At 47.0% G+C, this 21097-nt stretch overlaps 1 protein-coding gene across 3 annotated transcripts; it reads left to right on the forward strand.

The window, feature by feature from the left end:
- The first annotated feature begins 676 nt into the window (after positions 1-676).
- Positions 677-20240, forward strand: SLC31A2 (solute carrier family 31 member 2). Of its 3 annotated transcripts, XM_019475960.2 has the most exons (5): positions 1250-1265; positions 14526-14592; positions 16609-16799; positions 17294-17483; positions 18841-20240. In XM_019475960.2, the coding sequence occupies exons 3-5, from the start codon at positions 16736-16738 to the stop codon at positions 19007-19009; spliced, it is 423 nt and encodes a 140-aa protein (XP_019331505.1). In that variant the 5' UTR covers positions 1250-1265; positions 14526-14592; positions 16609-16735; the 3' UTR covers positions 19010-20240. The 3 variants fall into 3 exon arrangements, with proteins under 3 accessions (XP_006271323.2, XP_019331505.1, XP_019331506.1); XM_006271261.4 differs by lacking the exon at positions 16609-16799 and having other exon boundaries at positions 677-1265; XM_019475961.2 differs by lacking the exon at positions 1250-1265 and having other exon boundaries at positions 16708-16799.
- Positions 20241-21097: the final 857 nt, after the last annotated feature.

The following is a 21097-nucleotide window of genomic DNA, read 5'->3' on the forward strand; positions in this document are numbered from 1 at the left end:
TGCAAGGGGAAACCCAGATCCCTGCACAATGCTGCGAATCGCTGTCCCCAAGTCATGCAGCCCGGGACCAGGACTTGATGATCCCATCCTGGGACTGTACCGCCCAATTAGTGATGGGTGGTCACCCTAGTTGCAGTGTGGCACAGTCACACCCACCTTAGCTCTCCTTTTGGACAACAAAGGCAGTGAAGCAGGGGTTGGGCAGACCGCCAGGACTAGCCTGTATTTACTTGGGGCCCCTGGTAGGTTGGCACAGCCCAAGCCAAGCTTTACACCCTGCTTTCACAGCTCCTTTTGCTGGGTCTCTGCATTAGAGCTGAGACTGTGGTTCTCCATAGGGCCTGCCATGCTGCCCCGGGACTGCAGAATAAAGGCACCCACTTGTTTTAAACACTTGCTTAGAGGCCTTTGCTAGTAGGCCAGCACCTCCCTTGGGCTCCAACCCTGGGATGTCCCTGTTCACCTCCCGCTTTGCAATGCCCCGACAAAAGCCCCGGGCTTCCAGAGAGATGGGGCTGCAGTTGGTTCCTTATTCCCAGTTCCTCATTTCTGGTTCCCAGTTCCTTACTTCAGGGGAGAGTCTCCCCGTGACATCGCCGCGTGGTGTGGGCTGACCTGAAAAGGATTTTCACCCATTATCCCAGCCCCAAATCAGCTCTTTCTACAGGGCAATGTACACCGCACACAGGGCCTGGAACATAAAAACCAAGCTTCAGGTTGGGCAGCAGCTTCTTTAGGAGAGTCTGCTTGTGGCAGTGCGGTTGGGGCTGACCCGAAAAGGATGTTGCCCCATAATCCCAGCCTACCTCAGCTCCTCCTTCAAAGTTAAATGCCTGATACATGAGATTTATTTGACGTGTGCGTGCTAGCAACTCAACGCCGCTGATGAAATGCTCCTAGTTTAGCAGGTCTCACCCACTGCACCAACCTGGGATTGTGGCCGGAGCAGCTTTAAAAAAGGACTGGGAAGAAAGGAGCGAGCGCAGTCTTATCGCAGAGAGCAGGAGCATCCCTGCCCGGGGCGGGGCTGGCCCGGCAGAGGCACGAGCTCGAGCCCTTCCCCGGCGGCTGCAGCCCGGGCGGCTCCGGGGATGCCCTGCTGTGCTCTGCCCTGCGCCCGCCCGCCGCACTACAAGTCCCAGGCGCCCGCGCCCCGCACGTGATCGCATCTGGCTTGCAAGAGACCTGGATGGGAGCAAGCAGCGGAGCGGCTCAGCCAGTGCCCCGGGCGGTCCCGGTGCATCCCCCCCGGCAAGATGATGGCAGTGAGTACCCTGCCCAGCCGCCCCCGCTGCGGGGCAGGGACCCCTCTTCTTGGCACAGGGGGCGGGTAGTGCCAGGCTCTGCTGCTGCGTCCCTCGTGGCAGCCCCCCAGGGAGATTTCCCCCAGCTGGCTGGGAGAGCGCTCAGACCCCTGGCAGCCAGCTCCGCTCTGTGCCTTGCAGCAGATCAGTCCTAGGGAGGCTTTCCGAAGGCAGCAAGCGGGGTGGAAAAAAAGTTCTCTGCTGCAACAGGTGGGCTGCTCCTGTCACTGTCACTCCGCTCAGCTGCTGCGCGGAGCTTTCTTTCGCAAGACAAATCCTCCCTAATGTTGCCTGGAGCTTCCTGCGGGGTCTGGCTCCCTTCTCCATCCCTTGCCCTTTCTCTTATGGGTGCCCCCTTGCATCCTGAATTTTATCCCAAAGAAACTGCAGGAAAAGAGATGGGAGTTCGAGAACCGCTATCCTGGTGAAGACCGTTTCCATGACTCTTGTCTCTGGGTCTCTCCCCCCGCCCCCCAGTTGCCAATTTTCATTTCTTTGTGCAGTCACAAGTCGCATTTCCAGTTGTTAAACTGAAATACAAACAACCTCCCACACATCAGTCATCATTTTTAAGCCGTCTCTAAAATGTGTGATACCTCCTTGAATGCAATACTAAATTACAGCTCTCCGTTTGGCCTGCTTAGATTATTCATAGTTTCATAGATCGTGAGGCTGGAAGGGACCTCAGAAGATCGTTGGGTCCAGCCCCCTCAACCAGGCAGGAAAGAGAGCTGAGGCCAGGTGACCCCAGCAAGGTGACCATCCAGTCTCCTCTTGAAGATTTCCAGGGTAGGCGATTGCACCACCTCTGGAGGGAGCTTATTCCACAGTCTGGACACCCTAGTTGTTAGTTGTGAAGTAGTTTTTCCTAATGTTGAGCCTGAAATGGTCTTCCAGGAGTTTATGGCCAGGTTTTCCCCACAGGTGCCCTGGTGAACAGTTGTTCACTGAGCCCTTGATGTACTCCCTTGCTGTAGCAGTAAGTTGCTAACAAGTCTCCTCTCAGCCTTCTCTTTTTCAGGCTGAAGAGTCCCAGGTCCCTCATTATAAACTGTTCAGGACAGGGGCTCTCTCTTACAGTGAGTATACACAGGGAGTGACACAGCAGGGCCTGGCTCTCAAAACAACCATACCAGAGATGACAGCGTCAGTCAGGAGTGCTACATAGTGATGGTTTTCTGGATTAGGGGGTGATTGGATCTAATCCCCACATGTTAAGAATGGGAAGAATTTTCCTGCATGCAGAATTGCCTCTTAAAAAAAAACAGTCTAAAGCTATTATGTCTACTAATAGACTCTTGCTGACATTTCACTCACGTTCTCACACTTGTGGATACGGAATAATTCAGTCCCAGATTGTAGCCAGGGAAATCTCAGGAATATGAGTTTGAGCAGGACTACTGTGTAATTTGCCTATTTCTGTTGCATTTCTTTTAAAGATACGGCTCTCCACAAGGTGTAACCATAGCAATAACCTGAGATTATCACTCTGTTTATTCGCTGGCAGCATTTCAGAAAGTGACGTCTTTGTGCACTAAGGAATAAATGACTTTGGAGATAAGATTATCTGCCATTTTAGATTTGTTCCCTCCAACCTGCTGAACACCCCTATTTCTTTCACTGAGAGAATGATTCTTGGGATCAGGCATCTAGCGCTTCCTCTGGCCAAGTATTAGCATTTTTCTTAGGCTCTAGTTTATTGGATACATTCCACTCAGTTAGTAATACATTTAATCAACTTTGTAGGCACTGTAACAACAGCCTTGACTACAGGTCTGACTCAGTGCCCCCTGAAGACTGTTTAACAATTCAACCTGATATCAGTGAAATTTGGATCAGACCTTATGTGACTGAAGCCCAGAATGAGATGCAACAGCAGCATGTAACACTCTAAACAGTAAATTCACATATCAACAAAGTGAAGTTATTAATTTAATCCACGGCGATGGAAGGTGCAAAGGAGTTAAAATTTTGCAGTTTCACTGATCTAGTAAATAAGCCTGCTGTTTGGAACCATGTTCAGAGTGCTGCCTTTCAACATTGTTTCCAAGAAATCTTGTTAATTTTAAATTTAATTTTGCCTTCCTGATTTGATCATCTGTTTCTTAAGGACTGATTTGCTTGCCAGATAATTTGATTGAAATTAGAGGCAGGCATTTAAAAAGCAGAGGGGAAAACCAAGTGGTACAGTTCAGAACCCAGACCTAAGCTGAGCTTTCACAAATGGTAAGGCATGCTTGGATCCAGAGCTCTGGGTTTGGGCTCTTCTCTAACCAAGAGACAGCCAAAGTCACTGAACTGGCTCCTCCATGACTCTTCTTTTTGGACATTAGTGAAGCTTGGGGCACTAGCCTTCCCTCCATGCAGCTGGAATCTTGTGTAGGGTTTCATGACAATCTAGGGAGGCAGGTCATTAGTCCAGGCTATTGCATCATAAAACTTAATGATCAGACTAAGTTCCTGTATGGTGCTTTTCATTTATAGATCTCACAGTGCTTCAAAAAGCAGGCATACTTTGACCCAATTTACATTTGACAACACTGAGCCATCCCCTTGAAGTGCAGCCTCCCTGTGCCTAAGCCAGGAATAAGACTCATCTGTCTCCTGATTCCTAGTCAAGTGCTTTATCCAGCAGACTGTGGCACCCCCTCAATTGGTTGACATGGAACCAAAGAGATAAGTCTGTTTTCTCTAAACCTTCCTTAACAGTCTGTCAGCCACTTCTTTTCTAGACCTGACGGTGCACTGGTCCCAAACTGCGGTCCACAAGGCCATGGTAAGTGTTCCATGGATCACAGTGGCTCATCCTCTTTTCAATTAAATGTTTGATGAGAAATTGCTGAGTCTAGGTCATTCATTAATCCATTGCCCCCCCAGAATTCGGGAACCTGTTTTACTGACTTGCTGCCTGGCCTTTGGCACATCACCTACCCTGTACTTGTTTACTCAGATGCACACTGGGGATGTTGCTATCTTCCTTACCAGCTTTATGTGTAAATCAGTCCACCATCTTAGTGTTCTTTGAGGTTTGCAGGTGAAAAGTGTTATATAAACACACAGTATCACTTAACAGCTGGAGAGCTTTGACTTGCAACTCCTGGCCATGTCACTTGTGCATTTTCCCAAGACAAACACAGCGCAGAAGGATCTGTCTTGCTAGTTCTTTTTTTCACCATGTGATCAGTCTTCCTGTTTTGGCTGTAAGTGTGGAGATTCCTTGTAAACAGAACTAGTTTTGGTTTCGGGAACTGGAACACACTTGCTATGCTGTTGTTTATACCACTTCTTGTACCCACCAATTGTCAACTTCCCACGCCTCAAACACCCATGAGGTGAGTCAACTAGTATGCATGATGCAGTTTAAGGAACTTGAGCTCACTATATCAGTTGGTCCATGGTAGAAAACTTGTACTGTGAAACAAAGATGATTGAAAGCAGTTAAAATGATCCTTAAGGCTCTTTAGCTTAACTTCACTACATTAAGGGCAAGTCTACACATGTCACTATGGCAACATTGGTACTGCGCCGTGATTTAGTACTTCCTTTTGTACTAAATCACGGTGCAGTAACAGCCCATACTGTGCTGCATGCATGGCACGTGGTAATTTTTAGCAGTTGCTTTGCCATAGCAGCGCACTATACTGGGGGAGTGCATCACTATGGCAAAGTAGCTGCTGGTCACCTGTAGATGCCCATGGACACTACGTTACTGTAGAGCGTTGCTACAATGACATGGCATCATGTGTAAACATGCCCCAAGACTGGTATATGCTGGATCAGTTTTGAACTGACATGGTTAAGTTGGTGCAATGGTATCTAGGTTGTACTCTCCATGGGTTTGTCTTTGTTGTGAACCCTACATTACATTACAACTCATGTGTTAACCCTGTCTCAAGCCCTTTCTGTTGGTAAGCACCCCTGACTTGAATGTGGACATGCTTTTAACTTGAGCTGTCTGTTCCCTTAAGGGCATAGACTGCAGCCCCAGCAAGAACTCTTAGCTGCAGATGACCATTTTGTAACATGGGCAAAGGCTATCTCCATCCTAGTAGTACTAATCATCTGATGTCTTCCTACCCCACTCCTTCCCTTGATACCCAGAAAGACAAATTCTCCTGCATTTTACTGGAAAGTATAAAGCAGCTCAACTTCTAGCAACCCAAAGAGCTATGAGACACATCCCCAGAAAACTCAGCATGCACATGAGTAAATGCAGCACCAAATTATGGTATAGCATGGCCATTATTGCTCATAGCAGGCTTCCTTAAGAGCAATGAGCAGAGCACATGGCACTCAGATTAACTTTGCAGTGGAAATGTACATAGTACTGTACCTATTTACCTATGCCAGTTGAGTTAAATGGGTGCTACTGTGTGCATGGACATTTAACCTACTTACATTTACAGTGGCTTACTTTGCACAGGTAAACCAATTTATATTTGCAAGCTAAACCAATAAAACTAGTCTTAAAACAGACAGAGGCATCCTCAGGAAGCCGGCTATAGGGCTTCAGCCAACTGTTATTAATTAACTGTAATTAATTTGCTGTTTGTGAAATGAAGGCCATGTGCATGTGTGTAAACAAACCTGTAGATTATGGTCCTTTGAATCTTAGAATCATAGAAAATAGTGGTTGGCAGGGACATCAGGAGGTCACCTAGTCCAACCCGTTGCTCAAACCAGAACCATCCCCAACTAGATCATCCCAGCCAAGGCTTTGTTTAGCCAGGTCTTAAAAACCTCCAAGGACAGAGATTTCAAAACCTCTCTGGGTAGCCTGTTCCAGTGTTTTACTGCCCTCCTAGGAGAAACTTTTCCCTTAAGATGTAACCTAAATTTCTCTTGCTGCAACTTAAAACCATTGTTCCTTCTTCTCTCATCTGCCACCACTGAGAACAGTCCAGCTCCATCCTCTTTGGAACCCCCTACAGGTAGTTGAAAACTGTTATTTAATCCCTTCTCAGTCTTCTCTTCTCCAGACTAAATAAACCCAGTTCCCTCAACCTCTCCTCATAAATCATATGCCATAGCCCCGTAACCATTTTCATTGTCCTCCGCTGGTCTCTCTCCAATTTGTCTACATCCTTTCTGTAGCGGGGGGCCCAAAACTGGGCACAGTACTCCAGATGTGGCCTCACCAGTGCCAAATACAGAGGAATAATCCCTCCCCTTGTTCTGCTGGCAACAATTCTACTAATGCAGCTCACTGTGCCATTAGCCTTTGTTGCAACAAGGGCACACTGTTTGCTCTGGTGTTATTCCTGCTTTTATTTCCATGGCTTGCTTTTGTAGAAAGGTAGAAACTGCTTTTTGGTTCAACCTAATAGCATCCTGGTCAATGAACAGAACTCATAGGTGTGGCAGCACTGCAAATAATAATGTGGGGTGTTGGATACCCAATCTCTGGGCTAAATTTAGCCCCACAGGACTATGTTTCTCTTCTGCTCGTGGGTTTATGTCCAAGTGTACACTGTCAGCTAGGTCAGGGATCCTGGACAGTGTGTGCACGCGTATAATCATCAGTTTGGGGGTTTGCATAAACACAGCTATTTGTGGTAACTGGAACGCTTCAGCTGGGTTATTTTCATCACCATCCTCCTGCACCAAGATACCTAACACATTAACTCCCTCTCTTGGAAAGGGTCCCAAGGCTTGTTGTTGCTGCTAAAAAAAGCCGTGTGTTCTGTTTTGGGGTAGCTAATGCTCTTCCCCTATCTGAGTTCTACCACAAAGTAAACTCAGCAAGGTCAGCTGTAGACCCCCTGCCTGGGCCTGTCTTGTTTTTGCTGCAGTTGTTTTTTCAAGATGGGAGACTTGTGTTAGTGACCTCAAAAAAGAACATGTGGCTTTTTTTCTTTCAGCAGAGAAGACAAGCCTGTGCACCTTGCAGCTTGTCTTGCGTTGACACCAGAATTGGCCATGAGAGGGCCTAACAAAAACAGTAATATAATGGAGTTGTATGTGCAGAGCGGCTGCTGATACCTGGCTTTAGGCAGGTTGTGTAGGACATCCTTCACTCCTAGGTGAGGTAGGGGTCTCAGACACAAAACCTAGTGAAACATGATAATCAACCAAGAAAGGGGAACTCAGCATCTATTGCCCCCTACCAAAATTCCTTGATCTGTGCTCTCATCTAATGCTATGCTGCTCTGGCAGGTTATTTTTACTCCTGGAGAGAGACAGAGAGAGAGTGGGAGAATATTTCCAGAGCCTATCCCTAGGGTTAGTGAACATCTCTATTCTGCCCGTGACTGGGGATCGTAGGTGCTAACTCACAAGAAATAAATAATGTCATGACATCTCAGCAACAGTGTAAGAATTCCTAGTCACAGCCCTCACTGCTTTAGTGCCATATTATCTCAAATTACTAGACAATAATGAATTAAGCCTCATTACAGCCCTGTGAAATAGGAAAGTATTATCCCATTTTGCATCAGAATTAAGTGACTTGCACAGTGTCACACTGGAAGGAAATGACATAGACCGGAATCCAGATATTCTGGTCCTGTGCAATAACCCCATGACTCTCTCCCTTCTACTTCCTCATGGCAACAGCAGCACAAGTACTGAGGCCTCACTGAAGCAATGGCCTTTTTATTGTTGCCTTCAAGTGGCAAAAGACAAGTGTCCCACATTTCTGTGTGTCCCAGGGTGTCTTTAGTGCCATAGCCAGCATAAAGGAACCATAGTGCAATGCTAAGATACCCTTAGGATGCAAGGGGGCGGCCAGGAGGTGTAAGTACTTTATACAGTCTCTGACAGGAGCCCCTATTCAAGAAGTGTCAGGGAAGGGAGGTTTCCTGGCAGGAGTGTTCCTACACCCTGGCAGCCAAGAATAGTTGGAGCAGACTGTAAGGGCCTTTGGTACGTACAGCAGTCCTCTATCCTGAGTTAGGAAATTTCTCACACAGAGGAGGTGCAAAGTTAACTTGACCCAAGAAACACAGTCCTGCCCTTATAGACTTCCATAGCTTATATAAAGCATCTTCTTCAGGGATGTGGATATCAGTTTGTCATGATGAAGTGTGCACAAAAGAGAAGACCAGTGTACTGGCAAAATGCAGTCTTGTTCCCAGGCAGGGCTTACAACCCTAATCCTTCAAATGAGAACCACTAGCCCCAGAACAATAAGGTCTGCCCGGGGAGCTGCAGTCACCAGTGGGACTTGTGTCTCTTTCACCTGCTCTGGGAATTGAACACTGGGAGAGGAGATGTGATTAACAAACCCAAAAGTAGGGATGAGAGTCAGGACAGTTGCTTTCAAATCTTGGCTGTGACATGCCAGGCAAGTCAATGTTTTCTCCTCAATTTTTCCTACTTGTAATGGGCAAATGATGCCACAAGTGTGGTGAAGCATTCGAAATTTATGGGGCAAGTGTGCCAAATATAAATATATTCTCATTTAACCACTATTAATTGTAAACCTGCTGCCAATGAAAACTGAAAAGAATGAACCAATTACAGGAGACAATGTACTTTAGGCAGTGCAGAGTGAGTATATCATTAGATCCTCTTCATTGGATGAATACATATATTTAGGCAATGTTTCTGACTGAAGCAGGCTGCTTCAGATGTACAGTTGAGATTGCTGTCCAAATATATCATCTGCTCCTGCCAAGAACACTGCAGTGTAGCATATAATAGATAAGGCAAAAACATCTCCACTACACAAAGAGGTATGTTTTTACATCTCTTAGCACAGACAAGGCAGTTTCCCCTTGATGTAATTAGTTGCAGTCAATTCCAAGTGTGAGGAGTAGAGTGGACTTTAACAAGATCTGTGCAGGGAAGAACATTTCTGCTGTGACACCAGTAGCTATCCAACTATACAAATGCACCTCTTGACAGTCAAGCCAGAGAGAACCATAATCCAAGCAGTTAAGGCACTAGATGCATGGAAAGATTGCTGCACTAGACAAGAGAGACATGTGTCAGCATTTTAAACATCCACTTCCTGCATGATAAAATCTCTTTTGCTACAGGAAACACCAGCACTTAAAAAACAGGCATGTAAGTTAGACTGGTGGCTTCCAGGGAGAGGGACTTTGTAGTATTGGGGATAAAGAGTCCAATTTTATAGACAATCCACAAAGATGCAGGAATGGAAAGCAGAACAGCAGCCACACATTTATTTGTAGGCAAATAAATATAGACAAACCTTACTGTGCTGTAATACTTGCTGCCTAATCCTTCCCTTGCTAGCAAGAAAGCCTTACACTTTCTTGCAGGAGCATGCTCTGGGCTCAGATGAAGCAGCACATCTCCATTTCTGGACTGGATGAAGTGTCTTGCCCATGGTGTTACAGAAAAATAGAGTCTCGTTACTAGGAATAGAGACCTGGGAGAACCCTGCGTCAGATCTTATGCACTTTCATCCATACAACTATTTTGCTGAAGGCCCCAGAAAAGGAATCATGCATCCCCTTCTACAAACCCTACCACAGGAGCTGCCTGCATGTATTGTGCTGAAGTCACAGTCCCTGTTACGGCTCTGCTAGAGCAGATTTTGGCCTTGTCTAGATTAGAAAGAAAGGTTTTCGTAGTACAGAGGGTCTAGGATTCTTCTGGGCCTGATTTGAACTCCCAAATGTGTTAAACTGGAATAATACCAATAAACTGGAGAGCAGGCTATACAAGGAGAGGCTGAAAGACATGGGGCTGTTCAGCCTGGAGAAGAGAGGACTTAGACGGGACTTCACAGTATCATAGTACTTAGGGTCGGAAGGGACCTAAACAGATCATCAGGTCCGACCCCCTGCTGCAGGCAGGAACAGGTGCCGGGATCATATCACCCCAGCCAAATATCTGTCCAGCCTCCTCTTGAAGACCCCCAAAGTAGGAGAGAGCACCACCTCCCTTGGGAGCCTATTCCAGAGCCTGGCAGCCCTGACTGTAAAGTAACGTCTCCTGGTGTCCAGCCTGAACCTCCTCTCTAACCATTTGTGGCCATTATTCCTAGTAACCGCGGGTGATGCCTGGGGGGAACAGAGCCTCCCCCAATTCCTGCTGGGACCCCCTGGTGAGTTTGTAAACATCCATCAGATCCCCTCTCAGCCTTCTCCTGTGGAGGCTGAACAGGTTCAGGCCCTTTAGCCTCTCTTCCTAGGGCCTGCCCTGCTGCCCCTTGACCATGCAAGTGGCCCTCCTCTGAACCCTCCTGAAGTGCGGTGCCCAGAACTGGACGCAGTACTCCAACTGTGGCCTGACCAGCGCTGCATAGAAGGGAAGGGTCACCTCCCTGGACCTGCTTGTGATGCATCTGTAGATGCATGACAAGGTGCGCTTAGCCTTACTGACCACTTCCTTGCATTGATGGCTCATGTTCATCCTGGAGTCAGCAATGACTCCAAGTTCTCTTTCTGCCACCGCGTTGACAAGAAGAGTGTTCCCAGCCTATAGGTGCGTTGCAGGTTCCTTCTCCCCAGATGCAGCACCTTGCGCTTGTCTGCGTTGAATTCCATCCTAGTCTCATCCGCCCACCTCTGTAACCTGTCTAGATCTAGCTGGATTCTGTCCCTCCCCTCCAGCGTACCCACCTCGCCCCACAACTTGGTGTTGTCAGCGAATTTGGACAGCATGCTTTCCACACCTACATCCAGATTGCTGATAAAGATTTTGAACAGTACAGGCCGCAGGACCGAGCCCACTGCCCACATCCCTCCAGGCTGAAAAGGACCCGTCCACCACCACTCTCTGAGTGCAACCATGTAGCCAATTTGCCACCCATCTGACTGTGTAGGCATCAGTGTCGCAGTCACTTAGTTTTTTTAAGAGAATGTGGTGGGAAACAGTGTCAAAGGCCTTCTTAAAGCCCAGGAGATGATATCCAACCCGACACCCTCGTCCAGGGACTTTGTGACCTGATCATAAAAAGAAACCAGGTTAGTCAGGGAGGATCTGCCCTCAGTGAACCCATGTTGGTTGTCCCTGAGCATTACCTCCCTTGCTGGGCTCTTGGAGATGTGCTCCTTGATAATTTTCTCCAAGGACCGAGGTAAGACTGACTGGCCTATAATTGCCAGGGTTCTCTTTTCTCCCCTTCTTGTAAATGGGAACCACGTTGGCCCTTTTCCAATCTTTTGGTACCTGGCTAGTGCCCCATGACTGCTCATAGAGCCATGTCAGGGGCCCCTCTATGACCCCCACCAATTCCCTCAGCACCCTCGGATGAAGAGCATCTGGACCTACTGATTTAAACATGTCCAGCCCCTCCAAAGGTTCCCTAACTAGGTCATCCCTGACCCTAGGCATGGTGGTGCCTCCCCTGGGTCCATCCACAGTTCTAGTGGAGGAGATGTCCCGGTGTCTGTTCAGGAATATGGAGGCAAAGAATTCATTAAAGACTTGGTGGCAGCCTATAAGTATATAAGGGGTGCACATCAGGGCCTGGGGGAGCATCTGGTCACTAAGCCACCCCAAGAGAAGACAAGGAATAATGGTCATACATTGCTAGAAGATCGCTTGAGATTGGACATAAGGAGAAACTTCTTTATGGTTTGACTGCCCAGGGTCTGGAACAGACTCACCCAGAGGTGATACAATCACCTACTGTAGAAATCTTCAAAAAATGTCTGGATGCTCACCTGGCTGGTGTCATCTGACCTCAGCAGTCTTTCCTGCCCAAATGCAGGGAGGCTGGACCTGATGATCTCATGAGGTCTCTTCTAGCCCCCGACATCTATGAATCTATTAAAATTGACCAACTGGCTCAAATCGGAAAAAGCTCTTCTCCCACCGTAATCTGAACAAGTCCATAGACTAGTCTGCATATAGTAACATTTAAAGTCACATATTGTATTGCAAATGTCTTAAAAAGGGTCTGTTTTGATTAGAGGACCTTCATAAGTTAATATAAAGACAGACCATCACCCTCCATATCCCTCTGTACTTGCACCTCATCCCTGGTTCTAGGTTCCAGTACCTTGCTGTGATAGTCTATGCCAATTTATCATTTTCTCTTGCTTTTTGAGGAACCTGGTATAACTCCTACCATCAGTAGGTTTTCCCTAGCAGTGTTTGCACATCACTGTGCAAACCTCCACCCACCCTCTCAGAGAGAAGATTCTTCTCGAATCTTACTGTCCAAAAGGAAGTACAGTTGAGAGCATTACAAAGGTAGCTTCCTGCAAATGCACTGCAACCACTTGACCCTACTGAGAAAAGAAACTATCTTCAACATCCTCTTCTAAAGCAGGACTTCATTGCCTGAGCAGCTGATTCCCCACAACCAGCTCATGTTGGCCAGCTGAGTGCAGGGCAGAGCCATGGTGCATGTCCACTGAGGGTTATATTGAGAGAGGCACAAAAGGGCACATTAACACTGCCCTCAGTCGGTGCCAGGGGATGCTGCCACAGCCTGCCAGGCGTCTCCACAAACTGATTCTTGAAACCAGTGTAACATATCTGCTTTAGAGTGGTCCCATAAAGTGTGCCCAAGGTACAATGCTCTAGGGTGGCAACTTTTCATCCGTTTAGGTCCATCTAATGGAAAGTGGGTGTGCTGTGCTTCACTGTACATTTGCAGTAAGCATGGTCTGTAGGCCAGGGAAGTGTGCCCAGGGGATGATGAACTGTTAGTTAGGCCAGGACTACATTTCTGAGTCCACACTCAGAAATACTGATGTAAATCCAGTCAACCGCCATGGAAGCCAATGAAGTTACACCAGTGTGAGGGAGCAGGAGCAGGCCTTTAGAGGCAGTGTCTTCTAGTGGAGAGTTGCAAACTAGTCCTTAGGAGATTTTTATTTCATTCTTGTCAGGCAAGTTGCTTCCTCTCTCCGACATCAGTATCATCACTGTGTTACACGTGGGAAAACTGACCTTTTCTGCAAAGCACTTAGGGGCTACAGAGTTCAAGTGCTTCACGATCAAGTATTATGCTATACCAACCCCTGGACTCATGGGTTCCAGTTTGAATTCACTGTGTGATCACAATCTTGCTTTTTTAACCTCTCTGGCCCTCGGTTTATTTACACCATATAACTCTTCTAAAGTCCCACATCTCATCACAGACCCACGAGACTCTATTCAGACTCACAAAGAGTCTCTGAAATCTTTGAACAGAATTTGCTGGAAGTGCAAGGATGTACCATGCATCAGGCTCACTTAGCTTGCAATATAAGGAATAATTTTGATCTGGCTCTTAAGTGGCTTTAAGCACCCTATTGACTTCACTGGGAGTTGGGGATGTTCAGTGGTTCCAGAAAATCAGCTCTTGCTCCATCGCCCCCCTACCCGCTCCCCACTCAGTTCTTCTTTGTGCAAGGTGAATTTCCAGTCCAAGATGCTATCAAAGAAAGCAGGGAGCTTAAACAAACAGTGCTGGAGCAAATGGAATTTGCCCTTTGAAGTGAAGATCCAGTACATTCACGAGCTCCAAAAAGGCAAAAACGTGCTCAAAGCCTTTTGTTTTGATTCTGCCAAGTTATGCAGTTTTAGGCAGTCTCTTTAATCCAGGGCTGTAGCTGTAAATGAAGAGGAAAGCCGTCCAGGACACCAAATCCCTTGAGAGGTAGAAATCATCCATCCATGACACTTCTCCAAGCAAAGGGGCTCTAGAGAAATGGAGACAGAACAGAGGCTTACTTTCTAGTCTGGAGCTATTGTGGGTTCAGGCTTCTAAGAAAGCTTTTCCTTGTTGATTGAAGCATCTTGCTTTTCTACAAATCATAGCAATGGATTTTGCCAAAGGTTCTGGCAATTAGATGAAAACGGAGGCTGAGGGATTGAAAAGAGCAGAATGGAGGAGACCTAGATGGCAGCCAGGGAACATGAATAGAGAGTTGATGGCAACCACCTAAATAATGACAAAGGTGACATCCTGTGGCTGTCTGAAGGCCTGTGGAGCAGGTGTTGCTGGATCAAAGTCAACCTCTATCAGATCAATTGACCTTTCATACAACCAAAGAGGTGTTGGTACTATCAGAAAAAAAGCCAAGAACCACTTACTTCTAAAGGGGGCAACTTCCTAACCCTGTCTGGAGCACTGGTGGTTAGTATCTGGGGTATCTGTTTTGTATTTAAGTAGGACTTTGCTTTCCACTGTCAGCCAGCCAACCAGCACTACACTTATTTTAAACAAAAGAGGATTCTGCAGTTCTTGTATCCTAGTCTCTGGTGCAGTGGAGCAGGGATGAGCTAAGCAGGAAGCAGTGCTACTGTCTCCACATTGCCCAACATCAGTCCAGCTCCTATTTCACCTTTGCTTTGATTCTCTTCCAGATGTATTTTTTCTTCTCCAACAAGGTGGTACTTTTGTTTGACTTCTGGAATGTCCACAGCCCGGCAGGTAAGAAAAGCCACTTCAGGCTCCCAATCATAACCAAATGGCTGCTGCTCAGCACAGCTGATTCACATGGGGATTCATAAACAAGTCTGTGCATAGGGGGCTGGAAAGAGCTTTAAAGAGTCTGTAGATCAGAATCTCTTCAATTAGTTGTGCATAACTTCTCTCTGTCACAGCCTCTCTCAGCAGGATTACCTGCCAGTAAGTCTCTCTAGCAAAGAGGGAGAGAGTGATAAAGGGAGCATGCTGGGTGAGAAAGACTTCTGTTTTGGTTAAAAAAACCCAGGGGTTTACCCTCCTTCAATACTGGTTGAAGGTATAAGGGCCCCTACCTCTGGAAAGGTTTGTATAGAATAGTATCTACACACATCTATACAGGCAGATTCCCTTTTGACATTTCCTGCATGTCCCAGGATATGCTCCTAAATTATCCCAACATGGATACTCAAGGGACTATATAAGAGAGAAAGCCACTTGTTTTGGCCAAGTAAACAAGTGACTTGGACCTAGCATCACACTGATTCTTAGATCAGGTTTGAGAGCCTGAGAATCAGATTCTTCCCCAAAAGGAGAGAAGTCTCAAAGATGAAACAAACCTGGGCTTGCAGAATCCTGAATGCACTTTGGGAGCTAATCACCAGGGAATCGTGTGCTGTGCTACAGCAAACTAAGCCTTAATCAAGCTAGTGTCAGGACCTCCTGGGGTGAAGTGAGCTAGTTTTCTTTACCAGTCTTGAGGGTGTCTATACATGTGCAGTGAGGCTGGCCCAATTACAGCGCAGCAGAGCGGACTCAATTAATCGAGTCTGCTGGAATGTGCTAATGACTGCTTCAGCAGACTCTAGTGTCGTGTATCAGCATCCCTATGCTGAAAAATGGTGGTAGGTGGCACTTTAACTAAAGCTCATTAGACAAGCGCCCGCCACCATTTTTCAGTGTGGGGACATTGATACACATGATGCTCAAAGCACTTTAATTAGAGCAGCTCTCAGAGCCACTCTAATTAAAGCACTTTGCCTCCTCCCCTTCCTGGAGCATGTCTATAAACACCTGCAGCTGTCTGGTGTCTCCCAGATTCTGTGGCACCAGCCCCTCTCCAGGTTTTGCTCAGTGGCATACATATTGTGAATGCTGGAGGACTGCCCTGCCCACAGGACCCAGCAAATGGCTTTAGACAAAAGACTTTTGCAGCCTGGCATGTTGTTGAAGTCCAGCCAGTCTCTGTGGTGGGATGAACTGCTGGAGGCTGAGACTCTAAACTAGCCATTTGTAGACTAGTACCCAGAAGCTCCCTGCACCTAACAAGGGGCTAACCCCCACCTCCCTGCTTCTTGCTGAGTCACAGCATACTTAGAATAAAGCTGTAAACTGCAGCGTGTGAAAGGAAGGACCTCCTCTCTGGAACATGTCATTAAGCTCCAGCCTGACCGGAGAGACTATTATTTTTAGATCCCTGAACTAGCTAGATTTTTGGGCAGAGTTCTTAAGAGAGGCTAATTAGGGATGGCTGATAGCCAGATTCATTCATAACAGCTAGCAGAGGCCATGACCTGTGCTGCTTGGGTGATAATTGAAGAGGGGGATTAAAGGCAGCTACTGTATGTACTTAATTTACCTATCTATCTAGCTGTAGAGGAGGGAGGCACACAAGATGACAGGAATTCCAGGTGCAAAATACCTGAATCCTCAGGAGCTTGCCATAGAGAATGTATCCTCCCGCGTGCTTTCCATTCCTGGTCTTGAAAGAGCATGAAAAGCCCTGTTACCCCATTAGGAAATTTCTGACTACCCCACCCACCTGCCACTGGCGTACCATTGCAGGCAAAGATTACTACAGTGGCTTAGCCCAGGCTGATCATCAGTCAGCTGATTGAGTTACCACAGCTGGTCGTCTCTGTTCCAGGGAGGCCCAAGATTAGGACAGCAGGGGGAAGCTGCAGTCACAGAGTGAGGTTTCTTGGAGGAAGCAAGACATAGGGTACTTTTTTTATAATATGCCTGTTTTGCACACTGTAACAGTTATACAAGCACTAGATCCATGCATCAAACTGCAAGACTAAGTGGTGCAGGAAGGACAAGCAGAAGAGAATGGTGAAACTCTGCCTAACTCTCTTACAGCACAAGAGGATCATCGATAGTCTTTATCATGGACTGGGGTGTGACACAGGACAAAATGCACAGAAAACATGAGATTTTATGCTGTGTAATGGGTCAGTGAATCATGTAGTGCTCTGCTGTTGCTCTCATGCCCCAGATCTGCATTAAAATTAATTTTGTACCTCATTCCCCAAGTTCACCTCTTTCATTTGGATGAGGCTAGAGTGAGCCTCTTGCAAGATAAATTGAGCAGAAGACATAAAGAAGGTCCACAGGCATTGCTAGAGTCAGATGCCATAAGAAGCACCATTTAATTCCTATTGGACTGGATCTTGGCAGCCTGATTCTTACCTGGAAAAGACAGGGATAGGGTGGGGGTGGGGAGGGAGTAAAAGGGGCAGGGGACAAACTTGGGCCAAGAGCCAGGTGTTGTGTGCTTAAGATGATGCTCTTTCAGTTCCTTATACTTGAACTCAGCCTTCAAGTCTTCCATGCATCACTTGCTACTGAGGCTTGGTCGCAGCATGGGTTAAGTGGCGCTTATGTTGTGCAGGGACGGCTCCATCTGAGCAGGTTGCAGGCCCTCTGAGTGGTGTTTGCCTTGCAGGGATGGCACTGTCGGTGGTGGTGATCCTGCTGCTGGCAGCATTGTACGAAGTCATCAAGGTCACCAAAGGCAAACTGCTTCGTCGGACAGTGTCGTCTGTCCCCACCAGCATCAGTCAGGAGTCATTAGCAGAACGAGACAGGGCATCTGTCAACTCAGAGCGAGATCAGCAAAACTCTACCCAAAAAAGGTAATCCAAGCTCAGTTGCAGGCTCTCACAAAAGCTGTCCAAGAGACACTAGCTAAGATCTTTCTGCTTTATGGGCTTCCCAAACTAGACTGCTTGGCCTGTATAGTTATTAGAGTGGGGCTGACTCCCATCCCGCTCCCACCTAGTTTTCCCTCACTAAATGCCCATTCCACAAATGATGTGGCTGCTCTTCTGGCCCCAAGGAAGCCTTGCTTGCTGTTCCCAGGTGCAGTAGCAATCCTTAACATCAGAGGAGATTTCTCATTCACATGTGCATGATTAAAACCAGCAAGACTAGGAATGAATCATCTCTTTGTCACAATGTCAGTAAAGAGTGTTCTCCCCTCAGCTTCCCCTGTGGGCAGGAGGGGCAGTCTGGGCAAAGCATTGTCTGGGTATGAACATGAAAGGAGGCTGAACTCCAACTCTTATGCTCTGAGTTACTCATGAACAAGGGTAATTAGCCTAAATTGCTTGGCACAGCTTGTCTGCCTAGGCAGCTTTGTCAAATGGAGCCAGCCATTCCCTCTACTGCCCCACATCTCCCTACTCCATCCCCGCTGAACTGGACTTGATCTGTCTGGGGGCTGGACTTGATGATCTTCGAGGTCCCTTCCAGCTCTAACATCTATGAAACTGCAACAGTGAGTGGGGAATCTGTTTGATCAGGCAGGCCTGGCCAATGTGATCAGTGTCCTTCTCTGGCCTGGGTGGGGGGTGATGGAAGTCGGTTTATATAGCAAAACCTGTTCAGATAGCCCTTTGCCTCCTGGAGGCAAGCATAAGGAAGCATTTATCATCTTCACTGGGAGGCTGTTTCCAGGCAAGCAATATCTGCCTTCAGTTAAGACTAGTTTCACTGTAGTTTTCTGGAGACCATATGTTTTTCACAAATACCCAAATACTATTCATAGAACATCAGATGAAAACATACAAATAGCTACCAAAATGCTTGAGAAGTAATACATGAGACCAGAGCTTCACACCCAAGGGCCTGTGTCCTCCACATGACTACAAAAAGCCAGAGAAACCCAAGCAGCAGAGGCAACATATAAGGCAAGAAGATGATGTGATTGTGAGCCAGTCAGGATCATGCCTTGCCTCTTCTGTTCTACATGGCTGTCTGTTTCTCACACGATCCAATGTGATGATGGGAGATGGAAAAGAAGATCCACATTATGGGTTTGAGACTACCTAATACAAGCCAGCCAGCTGGAGTGCTGAGATCACTGCTGCCTAGAATATCTCACCGTTTCCAGGTGTAATGCCGTCTTTTTGCATATACCAAGGGCTGCACAGGGCTCATTGGCAAGGCTTGGGCTCTCTATGTCTTTCTTTGCTTTTCTTTTTTGCACAGGTGGTTTCTGTACCATGTCAGCCAGACACTGCTCCACGTGATCCAGGTGGTGATTGGTTATCTGGTGATGCTGGCTGTGATGTCCTACAACACTTGGATCTTCCTGGGTGTGATTGTGGGCTCCACAGTGGGTTACTATGTGGCCTACCCAATGCTCAATATGCGGTAGAAGCTCCTGGACCTGCTGCATTCAAGGATACTGTTGCACGGACGAGGGCAGCATCTCCCATGGGAGGATGGCGACTGATTTTCCACTGGAGAAACTACTCATGGCCTCTAATGCTGGAAAGATTCCCAGGGCACTAGGGAATTTCCCACTTCTTTCATTGCATTTCGGCTCATACTGTTATAAAAAAATCTACATACATTTTTAAAATCACATTTGAACCATTTCTGCTGGGCCTGCCCTCCTCCCACTTGCTGTGCAGGCAATGGCACCAAGGAGGACCTAGGTTGGGTCCAGGACTGTTTCCTGGTCTGTGGCCACCATTATCCCCACTGCCACTCACCAGCATGGGAGCTGCCCTCAGCAGAAAAGCAATTAACACTGACTTTGAATCCACCCTCAGGTCTCACTCAGGAATCCCAGGAACCTTTTCCCATTGACCAGGGGTAGCGTAGAGGTTTGTGCCCTTGTCAGCATTGCTTTGGTTTGGTTCCAAGTTGAGCCAGCAAGTGGGTGACAGGCTGTATTTAAATCAAGGATGTGGATGTGATGGAAACGACTCTGGCATGACTTTATCCTCCCTCATATGTCTGTACAGGATTCTGCCTGGTCCCATTCACTTTTCCTTACTGCTTGTGGTCGGGGGAAGGAGCAAAATTAGAAAGAGGTGGTATAACCCTAAGGTTATCTCTTATCCTTCAAGGGTTTCTTTACAAACCCTGCCCCGTGCCACCCTGTGCCCTTCACCTCACACGGTGCCTTCCGTGTTCCTGTAGCACTACCTGTGACTGAGCATGTCATGGCATGCAGAGGTGGATGCAGTGCAAGCCGCTCTTGCATTGGTTTCCAGAATCTCTGAAGGCAACTGCATTCATGTGCCAAACAGGAGATTTTACCACACCTTTAACTCTCCTATGAAATATGAACTTTCATTTCTACCTGGGAGAACTTTACGATCTTTTCTCCTAGGCCTGAAAAAGGGTGCCTGTGCCTGAAAGCTTGTAATTAAAGAATTTTTTTTTTTTTGAAAAAATGTAGTTGGTCTAATAAAAGATATCACCTCTATCACGAGGTCTGACTGCATTAATATAGAACTAGTAGGTGTAGCTCTTACATGTGTGCAATGACTGAACTGCTGTGGAAACAGGTTTGCCAAACTCCTACTGTGTCTCTCTGGTTCTTCCTGTTCTTCCCAGAGAAGGGCCCATTTTAATAAAGCCATCTTTATCAGTTATTTGCTTGTATGTGTGCATGTGCCTTAAGATGCTGGCCCTCACCTCGGGTACAGCAGACTTAGTTTACTTTATATATATATATACTTTTAAAATAATCAATATCCTCTGACCCGTGGACAGTCTGGCTGCCCGGGAGCCAGTGAATTATTCACCCCATAGACACTGGGACTCTGCAAGGCTCCACCAAGGCCATAAATTATAGGTACAATCCACCCTGTTTAAGACACTAGCTACAGCTGATCTCTGGACTCCAAGGACTTCCCATCATCTTTCTGGTAATTCCCAGGGTCAGTGGTGCTTCCTAACCCAGGAAACTCCACTACAATTTTGACATTTTTCATGGTGGTGCAGAGTCTTCAGTTATGCAGCCACTTAGACGTACTGTGGGAAATGGGAGAAGAGCTTGGCATTCAAGTGCATCGTGTAGGCATAGGGTTGTTGGTTGTAGCCATGTTGGTCTAAGGACAGGCAGGCAAGGTTCTTTGGGTAGATGTGATATTCTTTATTAGACCAACTAAAAAGTTGGAAAGAAGTTGAAAAAACCTGCCTGACATCTGACACCCCAGGTAACCTGTCTCCAACTGACCACTTGCCTTCCTTCACACATTTCCCTACCTTCCCCTCCTCCCCTCCTAGCTCTACCCATGGTCTTCCTCACTTCCACTCATTTGCATTTTCACAGGCAAGCTTCTTGTACATTTGCTTCTTTTCTACCTTGGAGAACACGTAACACCAGCAGAGTCTCCCTGTGCCTGATGAAGAGTGTTTGTGCCTGAAAACTTGCAATTAACTTTTTTCCAACTTTTTAGTGGGTCTAATAAAAGATATCGCATCTACCCAAAGACCCTTGCCTGGC

The sequence above is a fragment of the Alligator mississippiensis genome, chromosome 12, assembly GCF_030867095.1.
Source record: "Alligator mississippiensis isolate rAllMis1 chromosome 12, rAllMis1, whole genome shotgun sequence".
Lineage (NCBI taxonomy): Eukaryota > Metazoa > Chordata > Crocodylia > Alligatoridae > Alligator > Alligator mississippiensis.

Bases quoted from the DNA above. Each gene is read 5' to 3' on its own strand.
- SLC31A2 (XM_006271261.4), top strand. The intron at 14,593-17,293 runs GTAAGAAAAGCC...TTTGCCTTGCAG, and splicing joins GAATGTCCACAGCCCGGCAG to GGATGGCACTGTCGGTGGTG. The intron at 17,484-18,840 runs GTAATCCAAGCT...TTTTTTGCACAG, and splicing joins CAAAACTCTACCCAAAAAAG to GTGGTTTCTGTACCATGTCA.